At 39.1% G+C, this 27436-nt stretch overlaps 2 protein-coding genes across 3 annotated transcripts in view; one reads left to right on the top strand and one right to left on the bottom strand.

The window, feature by feature from the left end:
- Positions 1 to 556: 556 nt before the first annotated feature.
- On the bottom strand, positions 557 to 19395 carry DTWD1 (DTW domain containing 1). Of its 2 annotated transcripts, XM_080679426.1 has the most exons (6): positions 19281 to 19360; positions 17535 to 17634; positions 11864 to 12183; positions 8105 to 8248; positions 6040 to 6289; positions 557 to 880 (listed from the first exon to the last, which is right to left on the bottom strand). In XM_080679426.1, the coding sequence occupies exons 3-6, from the start codon at positions 12125 to 12127 to the stop codon at positions 633 to 635; spliced, it is 906 nt and encodes a 301-aa protein (XP_080535552.1). In that variant the 5' UTR covers positions 12128 to 12183; positions 17535 to 17634; positions 19281 to 19360; the 3' UTR covers positions 557 to 632. The 2 variants fall into 2 exon arrangements, with proteins under 2 accessions (XP_080535552.1, XP_080535551.1); XM_080679425.1 differs by lacking the exon at positions 17535 to 17634 and having other exon boundaries at positions 19281 to 19395.
- A 7855-nt stretch (positions 19396 to 27250) lies between these two features.
- Positions 27251 to 27436, top strand: part of FAM227B (family with sequence similarity 227 member B) — a gene marked incomplete at its 5' end in the record, with an annotated part of 208610 nt that continues 208424 nt past the window's right edge. Inside the window, 1 exon segment of the mRNA XM_080643141.1 lies at positions 27251 to 27280. Coding sequence (XP_080499267.1) covers positions 27251 to 27280 — 30 coding nt within the window.

A 27436-nucleotide genomic window follows, 5' to 3' on the forward strand; every position in this document is an offset into this window, starting at 1 on the left:
CCATTTATCAAAAAGGATGCTGGGTCATGTGCTCACCACTGAATCAACCACCTGAGCTATATGTCCAAGCCTATGACAGGAACCCATGACTGCTAGGAATTTCTCCCTAAAAAAGATGCCAGACAGATGTACAAAGCAACAATTGTCCATTATAGGCATTATGGACGTGAAATAGTTCTAGGGACTGGAACTACAATTCTAGTTCTGCCTATGTTTGCCATTAACTTCAAACAAATTACCTATCACCTCACTGCCAGCAAGGAGATTCTGATCCCATTTACCTCCAAACATGGTAGTGAGAATAAGTGGAAGATACAAGGATCTTTAAACAAATATCTAAATATATCTAATTAAATAGATATAACACATTATTATAGTAAAATGTAGTAGTAAGATTGAGATATGCCAAACTCGAGCTAATAACTTCTGAAGCTAATTTTTCAGTCAACACTATCTCTGAAAATTTCTTTAAAAATAACATCCTTTAAAAAAAAAATGAGGTAAAATAAATACTTATTTTTTAAAGTGGTCCTGCAGACATGACACATGAATATTTCCTAAGAATAAACAAAGCACAATTTCAAGTTTATTGATTTTAGCAAAATAAAATCACAAAAGTGGCTTCTTAAAAACTAATGAGTAATTTTTCTTGTTTCCTTGTCTCCAGAGCATTTGGCATTCTTTATCAACTGGTACATAAAAGAGTAGAAAAATAGAAGATTGTCATATTGTCCTTTGTATTTCTCTTTTAATATATCAGTATGGTAGTCTACCAGAAAGTAGTAGATGGCTTCAATTGTGGAAAGGAAGGTATCTGGCTTTCCTTTTTGATGGCGCCAAAAGCAAGTTTTTCTTGTTTTCAACTCAACTTGTAACAACCCTGCCAAAAACAAGTAAGGAAAGTATAAATATATATACATTTTTATTCTCACCCAAGGATATGTTTATTGATCCTAGACAGAGAGGGAGGAAGAGAGGGACAGAGAGAGAGAGAAAGAGAAAGAGAAACATCGATCAGTTGCCTAACATATGCACAATGACCAGGGACTGAACCCACAACCTAGGTATGTGTCCTGACCTGGAATTGAATCTGCAACCTTTTTGGTGTACAGGACAATATTTCAACTAACTGAACCACCCAGGACTAAATATTTCTTAACCACAGGATGTGATACAATTAAATGATGATTTCTCTTAATTAAGAATTTTTTTTTTTTGAAGAGCACAGATAAATCCCCTTGATCCCAATTTAAAATAAAGTATTTTTTGCCCTAACCAGTTTGGCTCACTGGATAGAGCACCAGCCCACAGACTGAAGGGTTCCGGGTTCGATTCCAGTCAAGAGCACGTATCCTGGTTGCAGGCTGGATCCCCAGCCCTGGTCCAGGCTTGTGTGCAAGGCAACCAATCGATGTGTCTCTTTCACATCGATGTTTCTCTCTCTGTCTCTCCCCCTCCCTTCCACTTTCTCTAAAAATCAATGAAAAATATCCTTGGGTGAGGATTAACAAAAATAAAGAAATAAAATATCTTCTTAAATGCATTAAGGTATATAACAGAAGCAATATAAAACACAGACTGAAATATTATACCTATAAGTCTTGGACCCGGTAGCAATGGGTGAAAATAGTTAATATTTAAGGGATTCATCTCTCTCTCTCTCTCTCTCTCTCTCTCTCTCTCTCTCTCTTTTAATCTTCATCCCAGGAGTGAGGATATTTTTTTTTCCCATTGATTTTTAGAGAGAGTAGGAGGAGGGAAAGGGGAGAGAGAGAAATATCGCCATGAGAAAGACGCTTCAATTGGTTGTCTCCTGCTGGAGTCCCAACCCAGCCTGGATTGAACCTGCAACTAAGGTATGTGCCTTTGACTGGGAATCGAACCCACAACCCTTCGGTCCTCAGGCTGACGCTCTAACCATTGAGCAAACCGGCAACAGCAAGATTCATCTCTATCTGCTACCTACCACTGTCTTTTTTAATTTAAACTTGTGGTAGGACTAAATTCGCCAGTTTTCAGAAGGGTTTCATTTCCTTGATAAATTGACATTTAAAACATCATTCTGAAACTCACTAGGAGGGAAATAGGCAGGTTAATGGTCTTTAATACTTCTAGAAGTATTGAAAATGTTCTAAGCAATTAGTACAATTAAAATCTTCACATAGGCGGTGGGAACCACTTTGTAAAGTATATGATTGTCACTATACTGTACACCTGAAACTAATACAAAATAATAATGAATGTAAGCTGTAATTAAAATTAAAAGAAAAAAAAAAGTAGGATTTTGACATCATCAATGTAATTTATAAAAAGAAACAAACTAAGGGCAGCCATTATAATAATGCTAGTTTCTATAATACATCTAATATGTTCTAAAATGTTAAATATAAAAACCAAGATTTAGTGACTATCACTACTAATCTATCCTGTTCTAAAGATTTCCTTGGAAATATACAGACATATAGAACCTTTTAAACTACACTAAAATACACAGACATGGAATTACTTAGGAAATTTATATTTATTTTTAAAAGTTTGATATATACATTAAAAAAATTTCTTGCCAGTATTTCTAGCAATCAATAACTTTAAGATAAATACACAAATTTTTTAGCAGTAAAACCTGAAAGCAGGTAACTGTAGATGGCTTTTCCCTCTAAAATTATTGCCTGAATTTCTTCAACCAAAAAATGGGAATGAAAATCATATTGTTGAGAGGACTAAATGAAGTAGTATATGATGAGCATTCATTAACACACTAAGTATAGTTCAGGAAATGTTTATAATGTGAACAAATCTGTCAAAATGAAGGGAGAGAGCTGGCAATTTTTAAAACAAATTACAATATAATTTCCCATTTTAATCATTTGGACTCTCTCCCCAACAAAAGAAAACCATCCTTCCCCAACATCCCCCCAAAGCTTCCCATGGTAAATCTTCAAGAATGTATGTCAGTTCACGTGTAGGTTTACACTATATGATTAAATTAGACATTCAACCTTTAAATGTTTTATTTTGATAGTAGTAAAACACCCAGAGCTTTCTCTGCAAAGTCTGGCAAAATATGTTTTTACATTATTAAAGGGATTCTTAACCTCAGCACTCACAGTAAGATAACAGAAACATTTTTTTAATATATTACTTTTGAGGGTTTAAACTGAGGTTTAGAGTTGTTCACATTAATCCCATGAAATGATAAAATATTTTCAAGCCTAAAGGCAGTGATTTATAACAAACATGGTTGTTTCTTGTGGAAGTAACTGGGCTTATCTGGAAAATGGTATTTCACAAATACAGAGATTTTAAATATGCACAGAGCCCGAGTTTCCCTGTGGTGAAATGTGGAGCCAGAGTAGGACATGCAGAGAAGACTGACTCTAGAAATCTATTTCATGATTCTGAAGGAATTAAGAAATACTTTTCAAAAATTTAATGTAGCACAGAATTAAAATAGATGATACTTTCTATGTGATGTGGGAAGGAAGAAAAATTATTCTGTACAAATCTGATTTTAAGCCTTAAGCACAAATGTGGACACTCTGAAAACAGATTTTGAATTGTACCTCAAAAATTCCTTATATAGTTTTTTTCAATTGTTTTCACTTACGTTCTTTCATTGGATCCTTTTAATAACCATATAAAGAAAAATAGCTCAGAAAAATCTTCAAACTGGGGCGTAATTTGCTGTTGTAACCATCCAAGATAATGTGACAGGCAGTATTCCAAAGAGCAGGGTTTTAGGGTTCCACTTCTCTATTAAACATCTGCAACAAGGTTCTTCCAGGTCATATGCTCCACAGTGTCTCTCTCTCTCTCTGTCTCTGTCTCTCTCTCTCTCTGTCTCTGTCTCTCTCTCTCTCTCTCTCTCTCTCACACACACACACACACACACAATTTCTTTCTCTGTCTCTATCTCTCTGCCTATCTTTCTCACACACATACACTTAAGCATACACAGAACCCCAAAGCAATCTTACTAACATTTATGTTAATCTCACAGGTATGAACCATATAAATTAAGCTAATTATCTTTACTAATGTCACTCACTTTAGCTTGGTACTAATTAACACAAGTCAGACTCTGAAAAGTATCATAAACCTTCTTTTCTAAATGATGTACACTTCTGACAACAGCCTGGGAGAAGCTCTCCCAGGTTGAAACTGTTTTGACTACTGCCTAATACCAACTAGGTAGCTAGCTCTCTTGCCTTATAATCACACATGGTACACAAATAAAGCCATCAAGAAGCTGGAAATAAAACTAAAGCTTTTAGAAAAACTGAGAAAGCCTGAAGAACTGAGTAGGTGCAACAGAGCATGAGAGATTGTAAGAGCTCCTGTTCTTCATATTACTGGTTATTGTACTTGGGGAAATAAAGCAACTCTTTTAAACCATTATTATTTCTAATCTTTTCATTCCAAGAGAAAAAGACATATAAAACAAGAGAGAAAATCACTGTAACATTAAAGCTGCATTGGAACCACCCATATAAACTCAATATCTCTCCCTCTCTCCCCGCCTCTCTCTCTCTCTCTCTCTCTCTCTCTCTCTCTCTCTCTCTCTCCCACACACACACACACACACACACACACACACACACACACAAATTTATTTTTCTTGGCTCTGTCCTTTAAAGCAACATCCAAACAGTAATAAATTTACCATATCTTGGTTTCTAGTATCATTCCCCATTTTAAAAAACCCACAGTTCCTTTGAATGACTGGTTATTGGTCTGGGGCAGGAGAAAAGTTCAAGCAAACTTTGAATGATTAATTCTAGGTCTGAGGAAGGAAAAAGTGCTGAACCAGAAAGACTAATGAGCCATGCCCCAAAGGACTTGACGGGCTCCCACTGACAAAATCTGAGACAATTTGGGCATAAAAAATATATACATAATCATTATAGATTTTAACATACTGAATTAAAAAGACAGGTATCAGACCACAGTGATCTCATAAATGGTACAAGGAGAGACGACAAAAGAAGAGGAGAAAAAGGAAAAGCTCTTCCTTACAAAAGAATGCCAGCTAACAAATATAAAAGAAATAATAAAATTAAAATTTTATCATTTTGCAATTCTCGATATAATTACTGATTTAAAGAAGAGTCATCAGTGAATACGAAAACCTCTGAGTGAAAAGCAGTTGGTAAATAGTCCACAGTCTCAAAGCATCATCTCACAGATTACTACTAATTTCAAAGAAGAAAATACATCTTTAGAATGGAGAGATCTGGCAATCACCTTTAACCAAGAATTGAAAGTTATCACCAATAATGGAACAATTTATATTAAATGCCTCCTATTTTGATGCAATAATAAGTAAACAACTTCACCTATATAAATAGGGTAATCATATAATTTATCAGTTATATAGCCTCATTTCTAAGAGTAAAAAGCAATGTTATTAGTAATTATATCAAAACAATAGTTATTAATTGGAATTGTCATGGGCAATCCTAGATTTATCCTTATCTGTAAGGATCCTTGCAAAAAATTTTAAACTGAATCTAATCATGATGAAACATTCAGACAATTGACCTGTCCTCTTCACACAATTCTAAGTCATGAAAAACAAAAACAGGGAACTGTTCTACATTAAAAGAGAATGAAGAGACATAACCAAATGGAATGTGAGTTTACACACTGCATCATACATCAGAGAAAAAAATGCTACAGAATGTATTTTTGGGTCAATTAGGGAAATGTGAATTTGGACTGTATATTAGACATTAGAGAAGTTTTGTTAATTTTCTTAAAGTGATAATGATATTATGATCATGCAATTATTATTAAAAGATGTATACAGGTATTTAAAGGTGAAGTGTTGTAAAGCCTATATCGTTCTTTCAAAAGGTTCAACCAAAAAATATACATCTAAGTATACAACACACATAACACAGAAAAGAGAAATAAAGCAAATGTGGTAAAAGATATATGGGTAGTTAATGCAATTCTTCTAATGTATCTAGAGACATGAAGTTCTCTGAAATGAAAGTTGGGGGGAAAAGCAATACAAAAACATTTTTTTTTTCTTACCCTGAAGTCTCTCATCAGTGAATATTTTGTTTGTTTGGTTCCAGGTGCTATCTATAAATATGATTTTTTTCAATGTTGTCTCTTTGCACTTGCAGTCATTCAAATCCTGTTCTTCAGTTTTCTTGCGTTTACTAGATGGCTTGTCAGAGTCATCATTTTTGCCTCTCACATTATTCTGAATCCTTTTTTGCAGATGAAAAGAAATATCTTTTATTGAGACAGACTTAGGTCCAGGAAAAATGAGTGCAACCTAAAGCAAAGAAACTTAAGTTAATAGTGTGTGATTATGATCAGAATGAATAATTTCTGACTTAAAACTTTAAGAGAAAAAAAATTGAATATCTAAGAAACAAGCATTAGCTTCTACTACATCCACTTCTTTAATACATATGGTGAAGTTTTTGACTCTTCCCAAGTAATTTATAATCATTATATACTACCTAAAAGTTTTATTTCAAAATAAGTTATTCACCTGTGGATAGAAGCCTAGTTAATTGTACCTTGAAAGAGAAAACTAAACTTTATAATATTCTGTAAAAGAACCACTGAAAAGTGCTCAATAACTAAATACCATTTTTACCTATATAATAGACAAAACAAATGATACACAGTCAATACTGGTAAGCAATTTGGCAACTTAAAGAGTCTTGAAATGTTCACACTCTTTCATCAAATAATTTCACTTATGGGCATTTAATAAAATAATCCTAAATACCCATATACCCACCACACCCATAATATTTATTAAAAATATATCTATTACAGTGAAAAATTAAAACTGAAAAATCTAACTTTCAAGGAAAAATTCTATAAATTATAGTACTTCTTTTCTTTTAGCATTTTACCGAGAGTTTATATACTCCTGGAGCCTTCAGTGTCTGAAAGGCTGCTATCACAAAGCAGGCATCCAGTAAGTATTTGTGAAATGAATAGATGTTGGAAGAATTATGAGTATTTTATCCCCCATACTTTTCTGTATTTCCCAAATTTTCTTTAACAAGCATCATTTTTAATATTAAAAATAAGCATTATAAAAATAAAAGAAACAAAAAAATCTTGCATTTTTAAACTTCAAAGTTACATACAAATTGCTTAAACATCCACAATTCATGCCAATATTCCCCCTGTACTCAATTAGCAAAGTCTAAGGGTTTTAGATTTTCTTGGATTATAAGATATCACATCACTTTATTGAACCTAGCACTGTGTTCTATTTAATTAACATAAATTATACCTAGCTGACCAGAGAAGGAAACGCAAATATATTCCTAGATCCAAAATTCAGGTATTATTTACAAACACAATTTTCTATATAAACTCAATAAAAAACATACTTATGGAAAAGGAAAAACCAAGTTCTTTCTAGAACAACTGAATGTATGTGTTAATTTTTAATTTTGTTTCAGATTAACACCACCAATAAATGATACCCAATATACCTAAAAGGGGTTACAAGTTTCTTTAAGAAGTACCCAATGCCTACCTCTTTTTGAGATCTATTACAAAATTACTTTTCAACAAGGCCGGTAATATCTCACCAATGTGAAATTCCAACTATGTGAAAACCAATTAAGAATCTAGAAATGAGCAAGGAAGGCCTCTGAGCTGACAAAAGAAATGTTCAAAAGCCATATACTAAAGCTCTAAATTTAGGGAGAATTCCTGAAAATTTTTTTCATCCAGTCTTTCTTTTCTTCTTTTGAAGAAATTCCAATAATGTTTGTAATCTGGTTTATCAGTTTGCATCAAATTAGACCACCTATGTGTCGTATGGGCAGGACAATGAAGTGGGGAGAAAGTAAAAGCAGGCATAATAATATTGGCAAAGTGTAAAAACTTGAAGAAATAATTCAGAAAAAATGATCAAGTGGAAAAACTCAAAAAAGCCTAACAAATCGAGGATCTTCTGATCTCTTCAGACACCAATAAAGTAAAGTGTATGTTGTTTAGGGCTAGATCATTAAGAAAAGTATTAAATTGTGTTCAAGTAAGTTCAGAAAGACATTGGAATTTAAAGTTCACTTTTGGCTTCAATGTGAACAGTTGTAAGAAATAAGCTACCTACTTCATGGTCCTCTTCTTCATATTCTGGAATACAAGGGTACGTGTAAATATTTACAAATTCAGGTGCTAAGAGTTTTGCGTGTATAGCAGTACTTTTGCCATCTGTTTCATTTGGATGTTTAATGATGTCAATCTTCAGTGGAAGCTAAAATTAAAGAAAAAAAAAGACAAGCGAACCAACCAAATATTAAAATTCTAATTAGTATGTTAATAAAAATGGTCTTTAAAGCTTAAACAGCAAACTCACACTACATCTCTATAAATATACTTATGGTTTGAAAGTCATACATTTCTACACCAGGATATTAAGAACAATAGAGTCATAAAGCAAATCCAAATTTCTTCCTCAATGTTGTTAATCATGATAAAACAACTATTTTAACTCATTTAACAGAGAATCTGGTCTTAAAACAAAGCTCCAATGTCATTTTTCATTTATGTTACAAAACCATTGAGTCCAATCACTTGTGTTTCAGCATCTGTGCCAATATTTTTTAGAATTCCTATAAGCTTCAGTTTTATTCATTTTATGACACATGAAAAGAAAAAAGTTTGGGCAAAGTTTCATACCTAAAGTTCAAGTTAAAATGTTGTTCCTTATACATCCTTTGACATCATATATCCAATTATCCTTAGTTGTGAACATCATCATTCTCAGAAGTGTCTTTTAACAGCACAAATGAAATAATTATCAACTGAAAAAAACACTAACAAAATGGACCTAGGAGGTGCATCCTATGGGTAAAAAACAACTCTCTCAAAATGACTTGGCCTATTTCTCTTAAAGTTTAATTATTTATTATGGATTATGCCCTTTCTCTATGCAAAAGTAATATTATCTTGCATTTCTTTAGTTATATTTTTCTATTACTTCACTGACGTGGTTTGGTTTTCCGCATAATGCTTGTGCAAGTCCTGCACTCAGCCATGATTATGAAAATGAAAGCCTAGTCATATCTCTCCCACTATACATGAGAACCCTCTCTGAGATGGACTTTGCACTGCAGGTTTCAAAGGACTTATTTGTTATGATAAGCACTCTTCCAGCTCCTGTCCTACACTAAACAGGCAGGGCTCTGGTGTTTACCCTGAGCACACAGCTATTTTACCCTGGAGTACAAAACAATTTTCTTCAACAGCTTTATTAAAGAGAAGAAACTGATACAAATAAACTACACACACTTATAGTGTACAATCTAATGAGTTTTAACATGTTACACCCTTGAACTCATCACTACAATCAAGATGATGAACATACCCATCACCCCCAAAGTCTTCTTGTGCCTCCCTTTGTCCCTAATCTCCATCAACTACCACCCACAGTCCTTAGGCAACCACTGATGTGCTATCACTATAGATAAGTTTGATTTTCTTGATTTCTATAAAAATGAAATTATACAGTATGTACTCCCTTCATCTAACTTTCTTCACAAAAATAATTATTCTGAGATTCATCCATGCTGCTGTATCATTAATTCCAAAACTATGTTTTTAAGGAGTAGTTGGTACATGTTACTAAATGATCTCAATGGCACATGTTATCTTTCCAGTCTAGAGGCCCAGTGCATGATTTCGTGCACGGGTGGGGTCTAGGCCTGAACAGCGATCAGGGCCATCGGGGCCGTCTTGCCCAGTTCCGATCGGGGCCAGGCCAATTGGGGTCTGCCAGCCAGGGGGAGAGACGGGGAGGGACCGCGGGTGGTTGGCCGGCCAGCTGGGGGGAGGGACCGCGGGAGGTTGGCTGGCCGTGGGGAGGAAGAGGGGGAGGTTGGCCAGCCACGAGAGGTTGGCTGTGGGAGCACATTGACCACCGGGGGGCAGCTCCTGCGTTGAGTGTCTGCCCCCTGGTGGTCAGCGTACATCATAGCAACTGGTTGACCGGTCATTCCAGTTGTTCAGTCGTAACAGTCACTTAGGCTTTTATATATATACTAGTGGCCCAGTGCATGAAATCATGCACATTAAAAGGGAATTAATTACAGGAAATATTTTAATATTGCTATTTGCCCTTTCTCTATAATAGAAGGGTCAGATATGAAAGAAAATTAGTAAAATGTATATGAAAACCTTCCTCCTGTCAGAGTCTGGGGCACACCACGGGACCCAGAGTCAAGTCCCTGCTCACACCTTGAAATCATGCGAGACTCAGACCCGGCCGGCCCCACCCCTGTCAAGCTCCGCAGGGCAGGGGTCACAGCCTCAGGTCCCCCGGCCCTGACACCGGGGCGAGGAGCACAGCCTCAGGTTCCCTGTCAAGCCCTGCTGGGCAGGAGGCGCAGTCTCAGGTCCCCCGATCCTGGCGCCAGGGTGGGGGTGCAGCCTCAGGTCCCCTGGCCCAGCCTCAGGGGGTCCCCCAGCCCCAGTGCCAGGGCAGGGGGTGTGGCCTCAGGACCCCGGCCCCAGCATGAGGGCGTGAGGGCATGATGACCATTTACATATTAGCTCTTTATTATAGTGACCCGGTGCACAAAATTCATGCTCATTTTAAAAGGGAATTAATTAGAGTAAATAATTTAATATTGCTATTTGCCCTTTCTCTATAATAGAAGTGTCAGAGATGAAAGAAAATCAGTAAAATGTGTATGAAAACCTTCCTCCTGTCAGAGTCTGGGGCACACCACGGGACCCAGAGTCAAGTCCCTGCCCACCCACATGCACCTCAAAATTGCGTGAGACCCAGACCTGGCCAGCCCACCCCCCTCCATTGGGCTAGATCCAGACCCGGCCAGTCCCACCCTTGTCAAGTCCTGCCGGGCAGGGGGCATAGCCTCAGGTCCCCTGGCCTGGTGCCAGGACGGGGGGGTGTGGCCTGAGATCCCCCAGCCCAGACCGGGGTGGGGGGCGTGCCTTGAGGTCCTCCGTCAAGCCCTGCCAGGCAGGGGGCACAGCTTCAGGTCCCCTGGCCCCGTGCTGGGGCAGGGGGCGCGGCCTGAGGTCCCGTCAAGCCCTGCCAGGTGGGGGGCACGGCCTGAGCACCCCTGTCAAGCCCCACAGGGGCAGGGGAGGGTGTAGCCTCAGGTCCCTGCTGATTGCTTGTTAAGGCTCCTTATGGGAACTTGCCCTCAGCTGTGGGTGCAGCCATCTTTGTGACAGAGTGATGGTCAATTAGCATATTCCCTCTTTATTAGATAGGATAATAGTAGTCTTGGAAAGCAATGAAAGTATAAGCTAAGCAATCAATTCACATATATTTTAAAATCTGGCTTTAAATTAATATAAATTATAACATAGCCCAATGAGTAGGTCTTAGTCTTTTCAATTTTAGTTTCATTTCATTTTAGTCACTGACAGGTGCTCCATATTTATGTATAGGATGAAGCTAATCCCATTCTACAAAAGCCTAAACAAAAAGGAACCCTACCTAGTCCTTTGGTATATGTTTTCTCAGAGCAGTCCAAGGACCTGAGGCAGTTTTTGAAGCTCCTTCAGGCAGTCTATAAACTTGTCTCTTGTAGTATTCATGTTTATACCACATTTTTTCTATGTTATAAATGAATTATAATCATTAATTTAAAACCAATTGATTTCATTAAAAGTAACACCATCTCAGACCCTAGTGTTTTGGCAACCTGGATCTGTTTTTTCCACAGACAAGAAAAACAAATAGGTTTCGAGTCTATAGGATTAAATTTCTATTTATGTAATTCATTTTCCTAATGATGCTATTTATCAAGTGTATCAGTTAGATTAGAACAGGAAAATATGAGATGTCTTTTTAAAACCTATGTTCCTACTTTCAAAAATTAAATTTCTTACCAACCTTCACAAGTGGCATCTGCTCCACAGGTACATTTTCAACTGGGACATAACATGTATAGCAGTAGAACATTCTTGAACCACCACATTTAAGACATTTTGATCTTCCATTTTGCTGAGCTTTTTGAAGAACTTCTTGCGATGCTAAGCGTAAGTTTTGAAGAGGATCTTCCGCAGCTATGGAAGTAGTTTGTGGTTGCTGTATTTCCACAAATCTTGAATTATTTTCTTCCCTTTCTTTAAGAAATATAGGTGGCCTGAGAGACATTTTTCATTCAAACTGAAGTTTAACATCTATTTCTAAAACACATTATCATAGATGCACTGAAAAAAAATTGTGGGGGGGGGGGGTGCAAAATAAAAACAAAACATTTTACTGTCTCCACAAATAAAATTACTCAATTTAATTCACAACTGTGTGCTGGTTTTAGTATTAACAAAAGTTAACAAGTTTTTAAATCACTAAATTAGCATACTTTTGAATTAAATTTATTGGAAATACAAAATTAAAATGCAATAAACTCAAAACCATAAATTATCCTTTGGAGCGACCCTCCCATAAAAACAGAAAGGTGCTCTCTTAGAAAAATTATTTCAAATATAAAGTTTAGGTACCAACAATCCATTTTTCAGTGACTCTCTTTGTTCCCAAAACAGTAATTTTGTTTTATATTAGAAATGCAATGGCTTAATGTATCAGCCAGGAATGTATTCAAACTGATAGGCTCTTTGAATTGATATTACATCACATCTAATCTCAACCAGAACTAATAAAAATACAAGGTTCCAATATAATCAACAAAATTTAGTTGGTTATGTTCTAAAAGATACATTCCTCTTCAACTTAAATTAAAACACACATAAAAAATAAAACTAAAGCCCTGGCTGGTGTGGCTAGGCAGGGGTCCTCAAACTCTTTAAACAGGGGGCCAGTTCACTGTCCCTCAGACCGTTGGAGGGCTGGACTATAATTTAAAAAAAAAAAACTATGAACAAATTCCTGCCGTAGTTTGAGGACGCCTGGGAGTGTCCCACTGAAGGGTCCTGTGTTCAATTACTAGTCAAGGGCAAGTACCTGGGTTTCAGGTTATAGTCTCAGCCCTGATGTGTGGGAGGCAACCAATTAATGCATCTCTCTCACAACTGAAGTTTCTCTCTCTCCCCTCCCCCCATTCTCTTTATAAATCAATGGAAAAAATATCTTCAGGTAAGGATTAACAATAACAACAACAACAAAATATATAAATATATACATATATATCAAACATCCATTAAAATATGAGCTGCATCTACTTTCAATTATTTGTAAAATATCCCAAAAGATAAAATATATACCCTGAAAAATAAAGTGCAATCTTATAAATTTAAAGTTTTATAGAGTAACATTAATATGCACTCATTCTAAGAATTCCTACTGATTTCTTTCACACAATTCAGATTATTAGTTCTAGAGGTAAAAGAGGAAAATAACTTTTCCACTTAAATATTTCCTTCAAAGAAGGATGATGGCTGCCAAAATTGTATTCAAACACTCTGTAAGCATAATATCTTTGGGGTAGAAAGAGACTGGTGCCCTTTTGATTTGATATGCATTCCAAAGCTATAAAATGATTCTCCTATTATAAATCGTAAGGCATTGTGGTGTTTAACTATGAGGCTCCAGGCACTCTGACAAGCAAAGTACTGATTGCAACAGGAAACTTTCTGTGGTCTCCCAAATAAAATATGAACAAAAAGTCCAGTGGAACATAACATACAAGATAATTTACTAACAAGAAGTTTAGTGATACTAATTTAATTATTCATCAGGAGTTTATCTATAATAATAAAAGCACATGCTAATTAGACTGGACGGCCAAATGAACCTCCGGACAACCTTCTGGACGAAGCTGGGGCTGCGAGGGCCGAGCCCCTTGCACGAATTTTGTGCATCAGGCCTCTAGTCCTATAAAGATGTAATATGCAAATGGTCGTTACACCATGAAGTGTAACGACCGACCACGTAATGGCCGGATCACGGATCAGCAGGAGGATGGGCCAGCGAGCTACAAGCAGGTGGTGGAGAGCTACAGGAGGGAGCAGGGCAGCAAGCTATGACAGGGGAAGCGGGGGGGGGGGGGGGGGGGCAGAGGGAGCTACAGGAAGGCGGCAGCGAGATGCTGGCTACAAGCGGGCAGCAGAGAGCTACAGGAGGGGACAGGGCAGCAAGCTATGGGGGGGGAGGGGGGAGCTACAGGAAGGCAGGGCAGTGGGCGGAGAGCTACTGGAGGGTGGCATTGAGCTACTGGCAAGCTACTGGTGCATGGATTCGTGCACAGGGCTACTAGTGCTATCTAATAAAGAGGGAATATGCAAATTGACCCTTGTGCTGTCACAAAGATGGCAGCGCCCATAGCCGCAAAATGGCGGCGCTCAGTCCCCTCAGCCCCGCTGGAATCCCCCAGTCCTTTCAGCCCCACCATTGAGAGCGGACAGTGGCGGCGAAGCCCCCAGGCCCGGCAGACAGAGAGTGGACAGTGGGGCATGGCGACTTCGTCGCGCAGCAGCAGCAAAGCAGCCAGGCCCCGTAGAGAGCAGAGAACCACGGGAAGTGGGCCTAAGCCATCAGTAGGACATCCCTTGACGGCTCCTAGATTGGAGAGGGTGCAGGTTGGGCTGAGGGACCTCCCCCCCCCCCCGTGCACGAATTTCATGCACCGGGCCTCTAGTATATATATAAAAGCTTAAGCAACTGTTACAACTGAATGACTGGAACGACCAGTCAACCAGTTGCTATGACGCGCACTGACCACCTGGGGCAGATGCTCAATGCAGGAGCTGCCCTCTGGTGATCAGTGCGCTTCCACAGCCAACCTCCTGTGGTCCCTCACCCCAGCCGGCCAATCTCCTGCAGCCCCTCCCCCTTGCCCAGCCTCCCATGGCCCCTACCCCCCGGCCACCTGGCATACCTCCCATGGCCCCCACCCAGCTGGCCAACCTCCCACGGTCCCTCCTCCTGGCCAGCTGGCCCACGGATAGGCCTCAATCGCCAGCCAGGTTAAGGGACTCCTCCCATGCACAAATTCATGCACCGGGCCTCTAGTAGATTATAAATCCCAGGAAGCTGGAGACCCAAAGAAGAAATGCAAAGGAAAACAATGATGTTCATTAAAGGAAAGTAAAATATACTTGCAAAATTTATCCAAGGGGAAAATAAAAATACTGTATAATAAACATTTTTGATGTGTACTGATCAGGTATAGATTTACATTTTTTATTTTTCAGAAAAAGTGCTATTTCAGAATGATAGTCCAATCACTTTTTCCTGTCTCACAAATGGAAAACATTATCTACTTCTGAACCCCACACCAAATCACCTACTCCAAAATGGCTTCTATCTTTGTGAATATGCCCTCAATGCCTAGAACAGTGCAGGATATTAAGCTGCCACCTTTTCTTGAGCCTCGGATCCTTTTAAGATCACTTGAGAGTCTTACTAGTATACCTTATTTGTAGCAAATGCATTTTACAGACACAATGTCTTTCTCACAATTTCACGTGATATGCAGATCAGTAGAATTCATCTACAGATACACGTAAAGAAATCCTAAGCTCAAAAACTCATTCTATCCTTTATTAACTTTCGGTCGAGAATATGTTTGTATATTTTCAGAAAACAACTCCAAGACCATGTGGATTCCTGCAACAGAGAGGAATTGACAGGTCTGCTCCAACCACGAAGACAAGAGGAGAAACAGTCCAGAGATGGGAGACGCTGACGACGCCTTGCCACGCTAGCAGTCAGAAGCTGTGTGACACAGCAGCGTGCCTAGGACCAAACCAGAGAGGGTTGGACCTGCATTGCCACCATGTGCCCACCATCCAGATATCATTGCTGACATGTACACATAAGGAACTGTTTGACATTGAAACGGGGAATCAGAACTGTTGGACATTGAAATTGGGACTCAAACATTTTTTGTTATTATATGTTTATTTCTAGTCTGCAGAGGCAAGATTTTTTAAAGGAAAGAAAAGGGGGAAAAATAGATACAGAAGCAAAGAAGCATTGAACAGACTGTCAAACTACAGCAGGAAGGCAGAGGAGGTTTTTGGGTGGGGGGCTGTAAGAGATCAACTGAAGGACTTGTACGCATGCATATAAGCATAACCAATGGATAAAAGACACTGGAGGGGGGGCAGGTAAAGGCATGTACTGGGGGGAAGGGGAGAGTGGGGGGAGGTCAATGGGGGAAAAAAGAGACATATGTACTACTATTTTTAATACTTCAAACAATTAAAAAAATAAAAAAAAACTCATTCTAAGGACAGGAGGTAGCCTTAAAAGTCTAAATTTGGGTTTGTTCTGGTGTTGCCTGAAGTCCTTACAGAGAAACATTTTAGGGCTGTAACAATCTTGAGTAACTTCAATCACAGGACTCTTCCTAAAACAATCAAACAAAATGGATTGGACTAATTCATTTCCCTGGGTATTCAATGGAAAACTACTGGTGCATTTTTCTAGGGCTCTCAAAATGCACTCCTCCTGAGATGCCTCAGAAACATCCCCTACACTTGGGTTTCCATCCATATAACTAAATAGACATTAGTGTAACCTTATATAAATATTGTTCCCCTATAGAAATCAGATATAAATACCTGTGAGACAGTGAAAGGGGCATGTTTATGACTCCCTCCCCTGACTCACCTACATGCTCTCACTTATGGCTGATGTGGCCACAAAGAAGAGGCCAGCAGTAGTAGGTCAAGGGCAGCTACCGCCAAAGGTCTCTGAAGCCATATGACCAGGGCATCTGCTCTGACCTAGCCAACAGCCTGCCTCAAATGTGTACAAATTATGTGTTGCAAACGTGATGATTCAAAACCTTCAAAACATACTTGTTAACACCAAATATATGCATGCGAGTTATTAGAAAACATAAAAGACACTTTATGTTTGCTGATACAGTTCCTAGGGCAAGAGACACAAAAGAGAAAATAAACAATTGGGACTACATTAAAATAAAAAGCTCTGCACAACAAAAGAACGAATCAATAAAAGGAAAAGAGAGCCCACTATATGGGAGAACATATTTGGCAATAATACATCTGATAAAGGGTAATATCCAAAATATATAAGGAACTCATACAATTTAACAAAAGGAAGACAAATAACCCAAGTAAAAATATGGGCAAAGGACTTAAATAGATACTTCTCCAAAGTGGACATTCAGATGGCCAAGACACATGAAAAAATGCTCAAAGTAACTAATCATCAGAGAGATGCAAATTAAATGACAATGAGGTATCACCTCACACCTGTCAGAATGGCTACCATCAACAAATCAACAAATGACAAGTGCTGGCGAGGATGTGGAGAAAAGGGAACACTAGTACACTGCTGGTGGGAATGCAGACTAGCGCAGCCACTATGGAAAACAGTATGCAGTTTCCTCAAAAAATTAAATATGAAACTGCCATTTAACCCAATGATTCCACTTCTAGAAATATATCCTTAAGAAACCTGAATGAGCAATCAGAAAGAATATATGCACCCCTACGTTCATAACAGTGCAATTTATCATAGCTAAGATCTGGAAACAGCCCAAGTGCCCATCAGTAGATGAGTGGATAAAAATAGCTGTGGTACATTTATATCATGGAATATTATGAAGTAGTAAAAAAGGACCTCTTACCCTTTGAGACAGCATGGAGGGACCTGGAGAGTATTATGCTAAGTGAAATATGCCAGTCAGAAAAAGATAAGTATCACATGATCTCACTTATATGTAGAATCTAAAGAACAAAATAAACTGATGAACAAAATATATCCATAGAAATAGAAGCATGGAACAGACTGTTGAATCTCAGAGGAAAGGCGGGGGTGGGTGGGTAGGTGGGAAGAGATTAACCAAAGAACTTGTATGCATATATGCATCACCCATGGTCACAGACAATAGTGTGGTTAAGGCCTGGGGTGGGGGACAGGTGTAGGCTAGAAGGGGTCAATGGGGAAAAATTTCAACAATCAAGGTTTAAAATAAATAAGTGAGGAGAAAAAAATACTTTATTCCTAAGAAACTAACTGGTACACCCATCATTCTGCAACTTAGATTGAAAACAAATCCTCCTTCTTCCCTATCCCCCCAAAAATCTAATTACTCACCAAGTTGCATCAATTCTACCTTGCACGTAATCCCCTACTTTTAGTCTCAAAGTCAGGATTCTAGATAGTCTATGGCAATCTCTTACATCTCTACCTCTGTGCCCTTATTGATTCCACATATTTAACATAGAAAAATGTACCTTAAGTTGGAGTACCTCTGAGTGAAGTTATGTGTCCTAGCAGATAATCAACTCTCCAAGAGCAGAGCTCTTTACTCGTCTCCCCTATCCCTGTGTCCAATGCAGCAGGAGTAAGTCAACAAATACTTAACTAAATCAAAACCATTCTAAAAAAAGGAGAAAGCATACTGTATGCATCTTGCTACTGAAGTTCCTGACAAACTAATTTTATGGGCCAAATGCAGCCTGACATAAAAATGCAGCCTGGCAGACCTCTTTTTGCAAAACAGCACTAATGGAAAGGCTCATAACCACAACTAAGTTGACTCACTTCCTAATGAGACATTACAGAAGACTGTCCTGTATTGTATTTTTTTTTTATTAAACCCCCTTCAAATATTTCTTTCCGGGAATATTTTTAAGAACCTGGTCACATAATATATACAGATCTCACACCCACTTTTTAAATTCCAAGGCATCACCTTTTCTCATACAGGACCCATGGCCCCTCCCAGACCACCCACCAAGCGGTAGGCAGAGGGTACTTCCTTAGTTGTACACCATGGTACACCGGGGTTCAGACAGAAGCAACCCTTAAATGTTGTGGTTTTAGTGGCGCTTTTAGCCACTAACTCCACGGACTTGACACCTTAAAGTGATAATATACTTCCTTAGTTGTCCTATATTTCCTCCAAATAATTAGACATAAGTAACACGCTCCTTTGCTTATTATGTAAGCATTATCTTAATACTTTAAATACTACAATTCATGACATACTATGTTTGTGCTAAGTTTCTCCTGCCGCAAACCACTGCAAACACTAAAAACACAGAGTAAGTAGGGTCCCGAGGAGACTAACTTTGCCAGGACAGACTTTCTTTGAGGCGGAAAGCACCGACAATAATTGCTAGGGAGGGGGGTGGGGAGAGAGAGGATTTTTTTTTTTTTTTTTTTTAAGAAAAATCTGGAAGTCTTTTTCCCAAGGGGCCCGCAACAACCAAAAAAATACAAGCGCTGCGCAGGGACCCTGGGAACGACCTCGGTGAGGGCTCGGCCCACGGCGCGTCCACTCCCCGCGGCCGCACGGAGCCAGCCAGGACACTGGCCCCCAAAAGGGCGCGCAGACCGGCCCGAGGGACCGGAGTGGAACTCACACCTGCAAGCCCGCGGGTCCTCGCTCAGGTCCACGCGTCTTCCGCTCCCCTGGAGCCCGTGGCGAGCGCCCGCCGTGCTCGTGCACGAACGCGGCGGAGCGCTTTCCGGGCGACACCAGAGGGAGGAGCCCGGCCGTTGCTAAGGCCGTTGCTAGGTCCCGGCGTGGCGCGGCCCGGCGGAGGAGGTAACGGGCGGGGAAGACAGCGCGGAGGGCTTAGACGGGAAGTCCCGCCTCAGCCAGTCTGGTCGCCGGCGGTGGGTGTTGGCCTTCTGCCTGCGGAGCGGTGCCCGCCGGGGTCCGCGAGGCCGGCCTCACAGCCGCCAGCCTGGCTCCCAGTTCTCTTCGCAGATGGGCCGGGACCACAGAAGTGGGACCTGCGGTTCTGGAAATACTCTCTCAAGGTGTAGTTGCAGTGAGTTGTGAAAATGCTGATCCTACCGAACGCGTTTCCATGTTACCAATCCCAAAAATACCTCAGTCCTGAGAACTTGGTTCTAGTACTTGTGTATGGCTGTGTCAAGACACGTATTTGTCGTTTGATGATTTGGTTTGCTTAAAAACTACACGTGCCCGAAGAGGTGGGACTATTTTTGTGCACCTTTCCAGTTTGAAATTAAGCACACACAATATATGGATAGATATTTCTCTCCCCCCACCCCCCCCCCACACCCAAAGACGATCCAAACCTAAAAAGTGTATGATCACAACTGAGAGTTGGAAATACAAGGGCTAGATATTGAGCAATCTGTTGTGTAGTATGAATTCAGCAAGTGAAATACAGGACAGAACCTTGACCTGGAGGAGTTTACCATATCAAGTTAGGCATGGGTAGTACAGAAAATACATTACTAATAAACTGTAGGATTTTCAAAACAGCTCAGAATGGACTGGCCAATGAAGGCTTATTGGTTGGACTTGAGTAAGGCCTTTTACACGAGAATGATTGGTCTAGAGTAGTGTTTTTTAAGGGGATTGTGTGGGACCCATTGGTGGAGGTCCTATTTGTAAGCAAGGAAATCTATTTAGCCAAAACTACGCTTTTAAAAAATGAAATAGTATAATGTGAAAATATTAGTGCATGGCACTTGGTAAGGTTAAGCATTGCTTTCTGGAGTTTTAAATTATTGCCGCAACCTTCGTGGCGAGGCTCAGGATCTGAAGGAGGGGCTGACGCACGAATGAAAATGCTATACAAGAAATATTTAGAAGGCATTAGGGGGAACCTCTTTTCCTGAAGAGGCACACCGACATCTAGCCTTCTCCGCTTTTTATTCAGTTTTAGATACACATCTTCCCCTCAGTAAAGCATGGCACGTAGCAGACAGACAATCTCAGATGTCAGTAAAGATCAGTAAGGTCCAGTAAACATTTACTTGGAGGCTATCAGGTCAGGAGATTGCTCGATCGAGCCACCGCTAGCTCAACATGAACAATCGGTGCCTAGCGTCAGCCCTGCTAACGCTCAAGGTCCATCAGCCTCCTGCATTCCTTGGTGCACACTCATGACAGTGTTGGCATGCAGTGGCTTCCCACAAATTATGTGTACACACACATACATATATATACTAGAGGCCCGGTGCATGAAATTGTGCATGGTGGTGTGTGTCCCTCAGCCCAGTCTGCACCCTCTCCAATCTGGGACCCCTCGAGGGATGTCCGACTGCCCGTTTAGGCCCCATCCCACTGGGATCGGGCCTAAACGGGCAGTTGGACATCCCTCTCACAATCCAGGACTGCTGGCTCCCAACTGCTCGCCTGCCTGCCTTCCTGATTGCCCCTAACTGCTTCTGCCTGCCAGCCTGATCACCCCCTAACCACTCCCCTGCCAGCCTGATTGATGCCTAACTGCTCCCCTGCCAGCCTGTTTGCCCCTAACTGCCCTCCCCTGCAGGCCTGGTCACCCCTAACTGCCCTCCCCTGTAGGCCTGGTCCCTCCCAACTGCCCTCCCTTGCAGGCCATCTTGTAGCGGCCATCTTGTGTCCACATGGGGGCAGCCATCTTGTGTGTTGGAGTGATGGTCAATTTGCATATTACTTTTATTAGATAGGATATAGACATTATTCATTGACTTTCTCCTATGGAAGTCAATGACAAAGCTCTTTTATCACACCATCCCTAAGTGTTCAAACATTTCTTATGATCTCTGAACGCATAATAATCTGGCCACTCAGTGTATATCCTATATAATAAAAGGCTAATATGCAAATTGTCCCCTCAACCAGGAGTTCGACCAGCAGGCAGGCCGGCCAACCGCCCATGTCACCTCCCCCTGGCCAGGCTGGCTGGACCCCACCCATGCACGAATTCATGCACCAGGCCTCTAATATATATATATATATATATATATATATATATATACACACACACACACACACACACACACACACACACACACACTGAGTGGCCAGATTATTATGCATTCAGAGATCATAATAATCTGGCCACTCAGTGTGTATGTGTATATATATGTGTGTGTGTGTATATATATATATATATATATATGCACACATACACAATTTATATAATACACATGCACACACTAGGTCATGTTTATAAAGTCTATTTCTTATTTTGTGTTTTTCTTTAAAAAGTTTGAAAGCCACTGCTTTAGGGAGAAAGATGAACTTTCTGGGTAAGAGAATAGCAATAACGAAAGTCTCCAAGCCAAGAATAAATAATTCACATCTTTTTCTTCTTTAACTGCTTTAGTTCAAGTGCACAGATTACAAAACAAATGATATGATTAATTAATTGAAGTTACTATTGCTCTGCAATAAGTTACTCCAAAATATGTGTCTTAAAACAACTATTTTATTATGTTCATGAATTGTGTGTTCAATATGGCACAGAAAGACAGCTTTTTCTGATAACTTAGCTGGGAAGACTATGAATGCTAGCAGAGCTCCTATGTGTGGTCTCTCCATGTGGCCTGGGCTTCCTCATAGTATGGCAGCAATGTAATGAGACTTCCTAGTGTAAGTCCAGTGCGCTAAAGTCAAATGTTGCAATGGACAAGGCAGAATCTACATGTCCTTTTTTGATCTAGCTTCAAAAAGTAATATAGTGTCACTTCTCTCACATTCTTTTGGTTATGAATCACAAGGCCTGTCCAGAGTTTAGGAGAAGGGACATAGAACTTGCTTCTCAAAAGATTGTCAAATAATTTGTGGTCATATATAATTCTTAAAACCAACATAGTGAATTTACTGCTGTCACAGAAAACCCCCAAATTTCAGTGGTTTAATACAATAAACTTTTATGTCTCACAAGAAATTGATTACGGGTGTTTTTAGTCAAATGAAATGTGAGACTTAAGGATACAGGTTTCTTTTTCTTTTTTTAGTGGTTCTGCTCTCTCTTAGGACTTGGAGTCCACAGCTTATCTGACAAGAAAGAAAGCTTGGTGAATCACACAAAAAGTTTTAGAGATCAACCCTAAAAATGGCATATATCACTTTTCCCAGATTTCATTGGCCAGAATTTAGTCCCCAGGCTGCAAGGGAGCCTGGGAAATGTAAAGAAACATACGTATATTGGTGAGCATTAACAGTTTGCCACATCCTAAGCTTTTAACCAAAACCTGTGGTTCCCAACCTTTCCACTCGATATTTTCAATTTTTTCAAAAAGAAAATTCTTTCAGGTCTTTTTAATATTACTTCTGTTATTTTCTCCATATTTCAAAATATAGTTATACTGTAATTTCTTGATTTTTCAATCTCAGACATTATTCATTGACTTTCTCCTTTGGAAGTCAATGACAAAGCTCTTATCACACCATCCCTAAGTGTTCAAACATTTCTTCCCCCCCCACTCCCGCTTTTCATCCCCACATCTCTCAGCATAGTAATATCACAATTTTTGTTTAAATCAACATTTGTAAATATCAATCAACCCTCACCATGTTAACTTTTCATGCAACCTGGTACTTTCCTTTATCTTAATAAATGCCATATTTATATTTACTCTTTTGTAATCTGCCCTCAAATACTCTACCAAAGTGCTAAAACGTCACAATAAAACACATTAGTTAATCTAGAAGATTAATTTTTTATACTCCAGATAGTCCTTCTAGAGCATTATAAACTCTAGTTCATTCAGTATTGGTTGCTTTTACAATCCAATACTGCTCTCCTGTGTTGGATCCCTTGTTTACTTTTTCTTTGTTTAGCCCTTTGTTTTTATGAAACTTATCCTCCAGTACCTTCCTGAGAAAAGATGAATGGGAGTATGGTAGACAGCATAAGGACCACCCCCAAAGATGTCCACATCCTAATCTCCAGATCCTAGGAATATGTTTTCTTATGTGGCAAAAGGAACCTTGCATAGCATATGCAATTAAATTAAGGATCCTGAGATGGGGAAATTACCCTGAATTATCTGGGTGGGCCAAGCATAATCACAAGTGTCCTTATAAGAGGAAGACAAGAGGACAGAGAGGGGAGAAGATGCTGCATTGCTGGCTTTGAGGTTGGAGGAAGGAGCTAAGGAGTAAAGGAATACAGATGACTCCAAGAAACTAGAAAAGGCAAGGAAACAGATTCTCCCTTGCTGCCTCCAGAAGGAGCATAGCCCTGCAGACCCGTTTCAGACCTCCAATTTCCAGAACTGTGAGATAATAAATCTGTGCTGTTTTAAGTGACTAAGTTTGTGTTCCTTTGTTTTAGCAGCAATATGAAACTAATACAGGGAGAAATGGTTATTTATTTATTTTTTTTACTACCTTTCAGATCAGAAAAATGTCACACACTTGATAGTCTGCCTATATTTAAATTTCTAGGTTGAAATCATTTTGCTGGAATAATCCTCTAAATTCTTATCTTTTGTTCTCTAATTCTTTTCTTTAACTTTTTAATTCTATTCCCAGATTTCTTCAGTTCCACTCCCCCCCCACACACACAAACATTTTGTTTAATATTTAATTAATACCATTATATTTGTACCTTTTAAAAATTCTCTATTACCTTACAATATGCTATTTCGGTTTCAGGGATGTATTACCTTCTATCTTTCTAAGAATCTTAAAGACATTTTAAAGATTTTCTTCTATTCCTATTATCTGTATCCAGTCATATTTTATTTTCAGTTATTTGTTTGGATTTTTATGTTTTTGTTTTTATCTTTTTAAAATTTTTATAGTTATTCCTTAAATATCAAGTAGTCCTTGGCTTTCTATTCATATTGAAGAATGAGAATTAAATGGTGATAGAAAGCTCAGTGTGCCTGAACAGGGGTTGTAAAACAAATAGCTTTATAATAGGATCAAATTTTACATTGGAATATTCTCAAATATCTATAGAATAAAGGCACTAATGAAGATAAGAGCAGAAATCAACAAAATTAAAAACAAATGTACACTGGAGAAAAGCAACAAGGCCAAAATTCCTTCTTTGAAAAGATTAATAAAATTGGTAAGCCCTTGGGGGGACTGACCAAGAAAAAAGGAGAAAACTCAAAGTACAAATATTAGGAATCAAAAAGGAAACATCCTACAAATAGTGAAAACAATAAGAGGATATTAAGAACAAATACTTATGTCAAACTATTTGACATATTTTTATTTTTATTGATAAATGCAATTTACCAAAACTGATGTAAGAGGAAATAGCCTTCCTGAATGATCCTATATTAATTTTGAGAAATTGTATCTGTATTTGTCTGCTCTGGCTACCATAATAGAATACCATGGACTGGGTGGCGTAAATAACAGAAATTTATTTTCTCACCGTTGTGGAGGCCAGAAATCTAAGATCAAAGTGCCATCAGGGCTGGTTTCTGGTGAGATTTCTCTTCCTGCTTGTACAGGGCTGCCTTTTCACTGTGTTCTAATATGGCCTTTGTGCATTCAGGGAAATATCTCTCTGGCACCTTTTCCTCTTCTTATAAGGACAACACCTCTATAGGGTTAGGGTCCCACCCTTAAGACCTCATTTAACCTTGATAACTTTCCCAGAGGCAACATATCCAAATATACTCACATTGGGGGATAGGGCTTCAACATAGGAATTGGGTTGGGGAGGAACACAATCCTCCTCCTATATAATAAAAGGCTAATATGCAAATTGTCCCCAGAGGGAGGAGTTTGATCAATTGGGAGTTAGACGTGTGCTGACCACCAGGGGGCAGGACCGGTGAGCGGGCAGTGCCAGGCCAAGGTGGCTGCACGTGGGGGCCCAATTGCCCTGCCGATTGCCCCACAGATTGGTCCTGATCACCGGCCAGGCCTAGGAGCCCTACCCCTGCACAAATTTCATGCACCGGGCCTCTAGTTAATACTATAACAGTATTCTCAATTCTAACTTCAGATTTAGGTAGCATCACCAGCAAGGTCTATCAAACATTTAACGAATAAATAGAATTGATCTTTCAGATTTCCAAATTCTTTAAGAGAATAGAAAAAAACATTACCTAATTTTTTTTTTTTTAGGCCAAAATAACCTTAATTCCAAATCTTAACAAGGACATTATAATAGAGAAAATTTCAGGCCATTATTTCTCATAAACAATTTGGCATAGCTTCATGATGAATGTTTCCTCTTCCATTACTTTAAAAGATTGTGTATTCTACAATTGTATGTTCTATAAATGTCAATTAGGTTAAGTTGCTTGAAAATGTTCAAATTACCTCCTACTGATTTGTGTATATACCTGATTTATCAATTACTCAGAGAGATATGTTAAGAACTCCAAATATAATTGTGGTTTTGACAATATTTCTCATTAGTTTAATCAATTTTTGCTACATTTATTTTGAAGCTCTTTTATTAGGTGCAGACACATTTAGCACTGATATGTCTTCTGAATGAATTGGCCTTTTATCAATATGAAGTAACCTTAATTAGGTATGGTAATAGTCCTATCTTGAAGTCTACTTTGACTGATTTTAATTTAGACACACCAGTTTTCTTAAGATTAGTATTCCAAATTTTTCAGTAGCTTCTTTTTAAAATTTCTGTTTCTCTTGAAATATACCATTATTTTCATGAACTATATAATCCAATATATATTGTAAACCTTTAACATATTTATAATAGTTGTTTTAAAGTCCTTATCTGCTATTTACAATAATTGTATTCTCAGTGAATTGGTTTGTATTAACTGTTTTCTCTTGATTATGGGTCCCATTTTCCTACTTCTCATATGTCTTTTAATTGTCTTATTGTTATTAGACATTATGTGGAAAAAATGTGGAGTCTGAAGTTTAATTTAGTTCTAAGAGAGCACAAGCCTTTTTCTTACCTTGGCATTTAGAGTGAGAGGCTGTTCCTTTGAAATCTTTCTATACTTGTATTAAGCTTTAGTGTTGGCTGCAGCTTTCATTAGATTGAGTTCACCTGTGATTAACCCGCCTCCAACATCCCTCTTCAAAGCCACCTCTTATCTCTTATATCTTGTCAGTATTTCATTGGAACGGGTTTGGACTGAAGTTTTATTTTTTTATTTTTTTTTATTTTATTTTTTTTAAATATATTTTATTGATATTTTACAGAGAGGAAAGGAGAGGGATAGAAAGCCAGAAACATCGATGAGAGAGAAACATCGATCAGCTGCCTCCTGCACACCTCCACTGGGGATGTGCCCGCAACCAAGGTACATGCCCTTGACCGGAATCGAACCCGGGACCCTTCAGTCCGCAGGCTGACGCCCTATCCACTGAGCCAAACCGGTTCCGGCTGGACTGAAGTTTTAAATATTTTTGGTTCATCTTTGGAGTCAACTTTGTCAGAGCCTTGGAACCCAAGTATTGTAAGAATGCATTGGCCTATGTAAATGCTCTAACTTCCCAGCCCTCCTTCACGGCTGCTGCTTTTTTTTTTTTTTAACAAGATTCGGAAGTGAGGTGTGGGGGTAATTTTTTTATTTTTATTTTTTGCCTTTGGGTGTCTTTCAGACTCCAGTTTGTTTCCCCAGCTCACACTGACGCCTAAGGCCCAGCCTGACTTCTCTTCATTTCTGCAAAGTTACTGAATCATGGCAAGCCAACACAGAGCTTACTTCTGGGTAAGGAAGCTGCAACAGCATCATGCTCACTTATAAAGGGCATATTTCTCCCTGGGTTTCAGGTCATTAAGGCTTCCAGGTAAGGCAGTTTTATGGGTTTTCAGCCTGTGCAGTTGCACAGGGCCTCATGATTAGGCAGCCCTGCACTTGGTTTAA

The sequence above is a fragment of the Plecotus auritus genome (assembly GCF_963455305.1).
Source record: "Plecotus auritus genome assembly, chromosome: 1".
NCBI classification, from domain to species: Eukaryota; Metazoa; Chordata; class Mammalia; order Chiroptera; family Vespertilionidae; genus Plecotus; species Plecotus auritus.

Excerpts from the sequence above, each read along its gene's own strand:
- DTWD1 (XM_080679425.1), bottom strand. The coding sequence starts at position 12,127 with ATGTCTCTCAGGCCACCTATATTTCTTAAAGAAAGGGAAGAAAATAAT. Across the intron at positions 6,290-8,104 it reads ATGAAGAAGAGGACCATGAA|GTTGCACTCATTTTTCCTGG; the intron begins GTAGGTAGCTTA and ends TCTTTGCTTTAG. Across the intron at positions 881-6,039 it reads CACTGATGAGAGACTTCAGG|GGTTGTTACAAGTTGAGTTG; the intron begins GTAAGAAAAAAA and ends TGTTTTTGGCAG.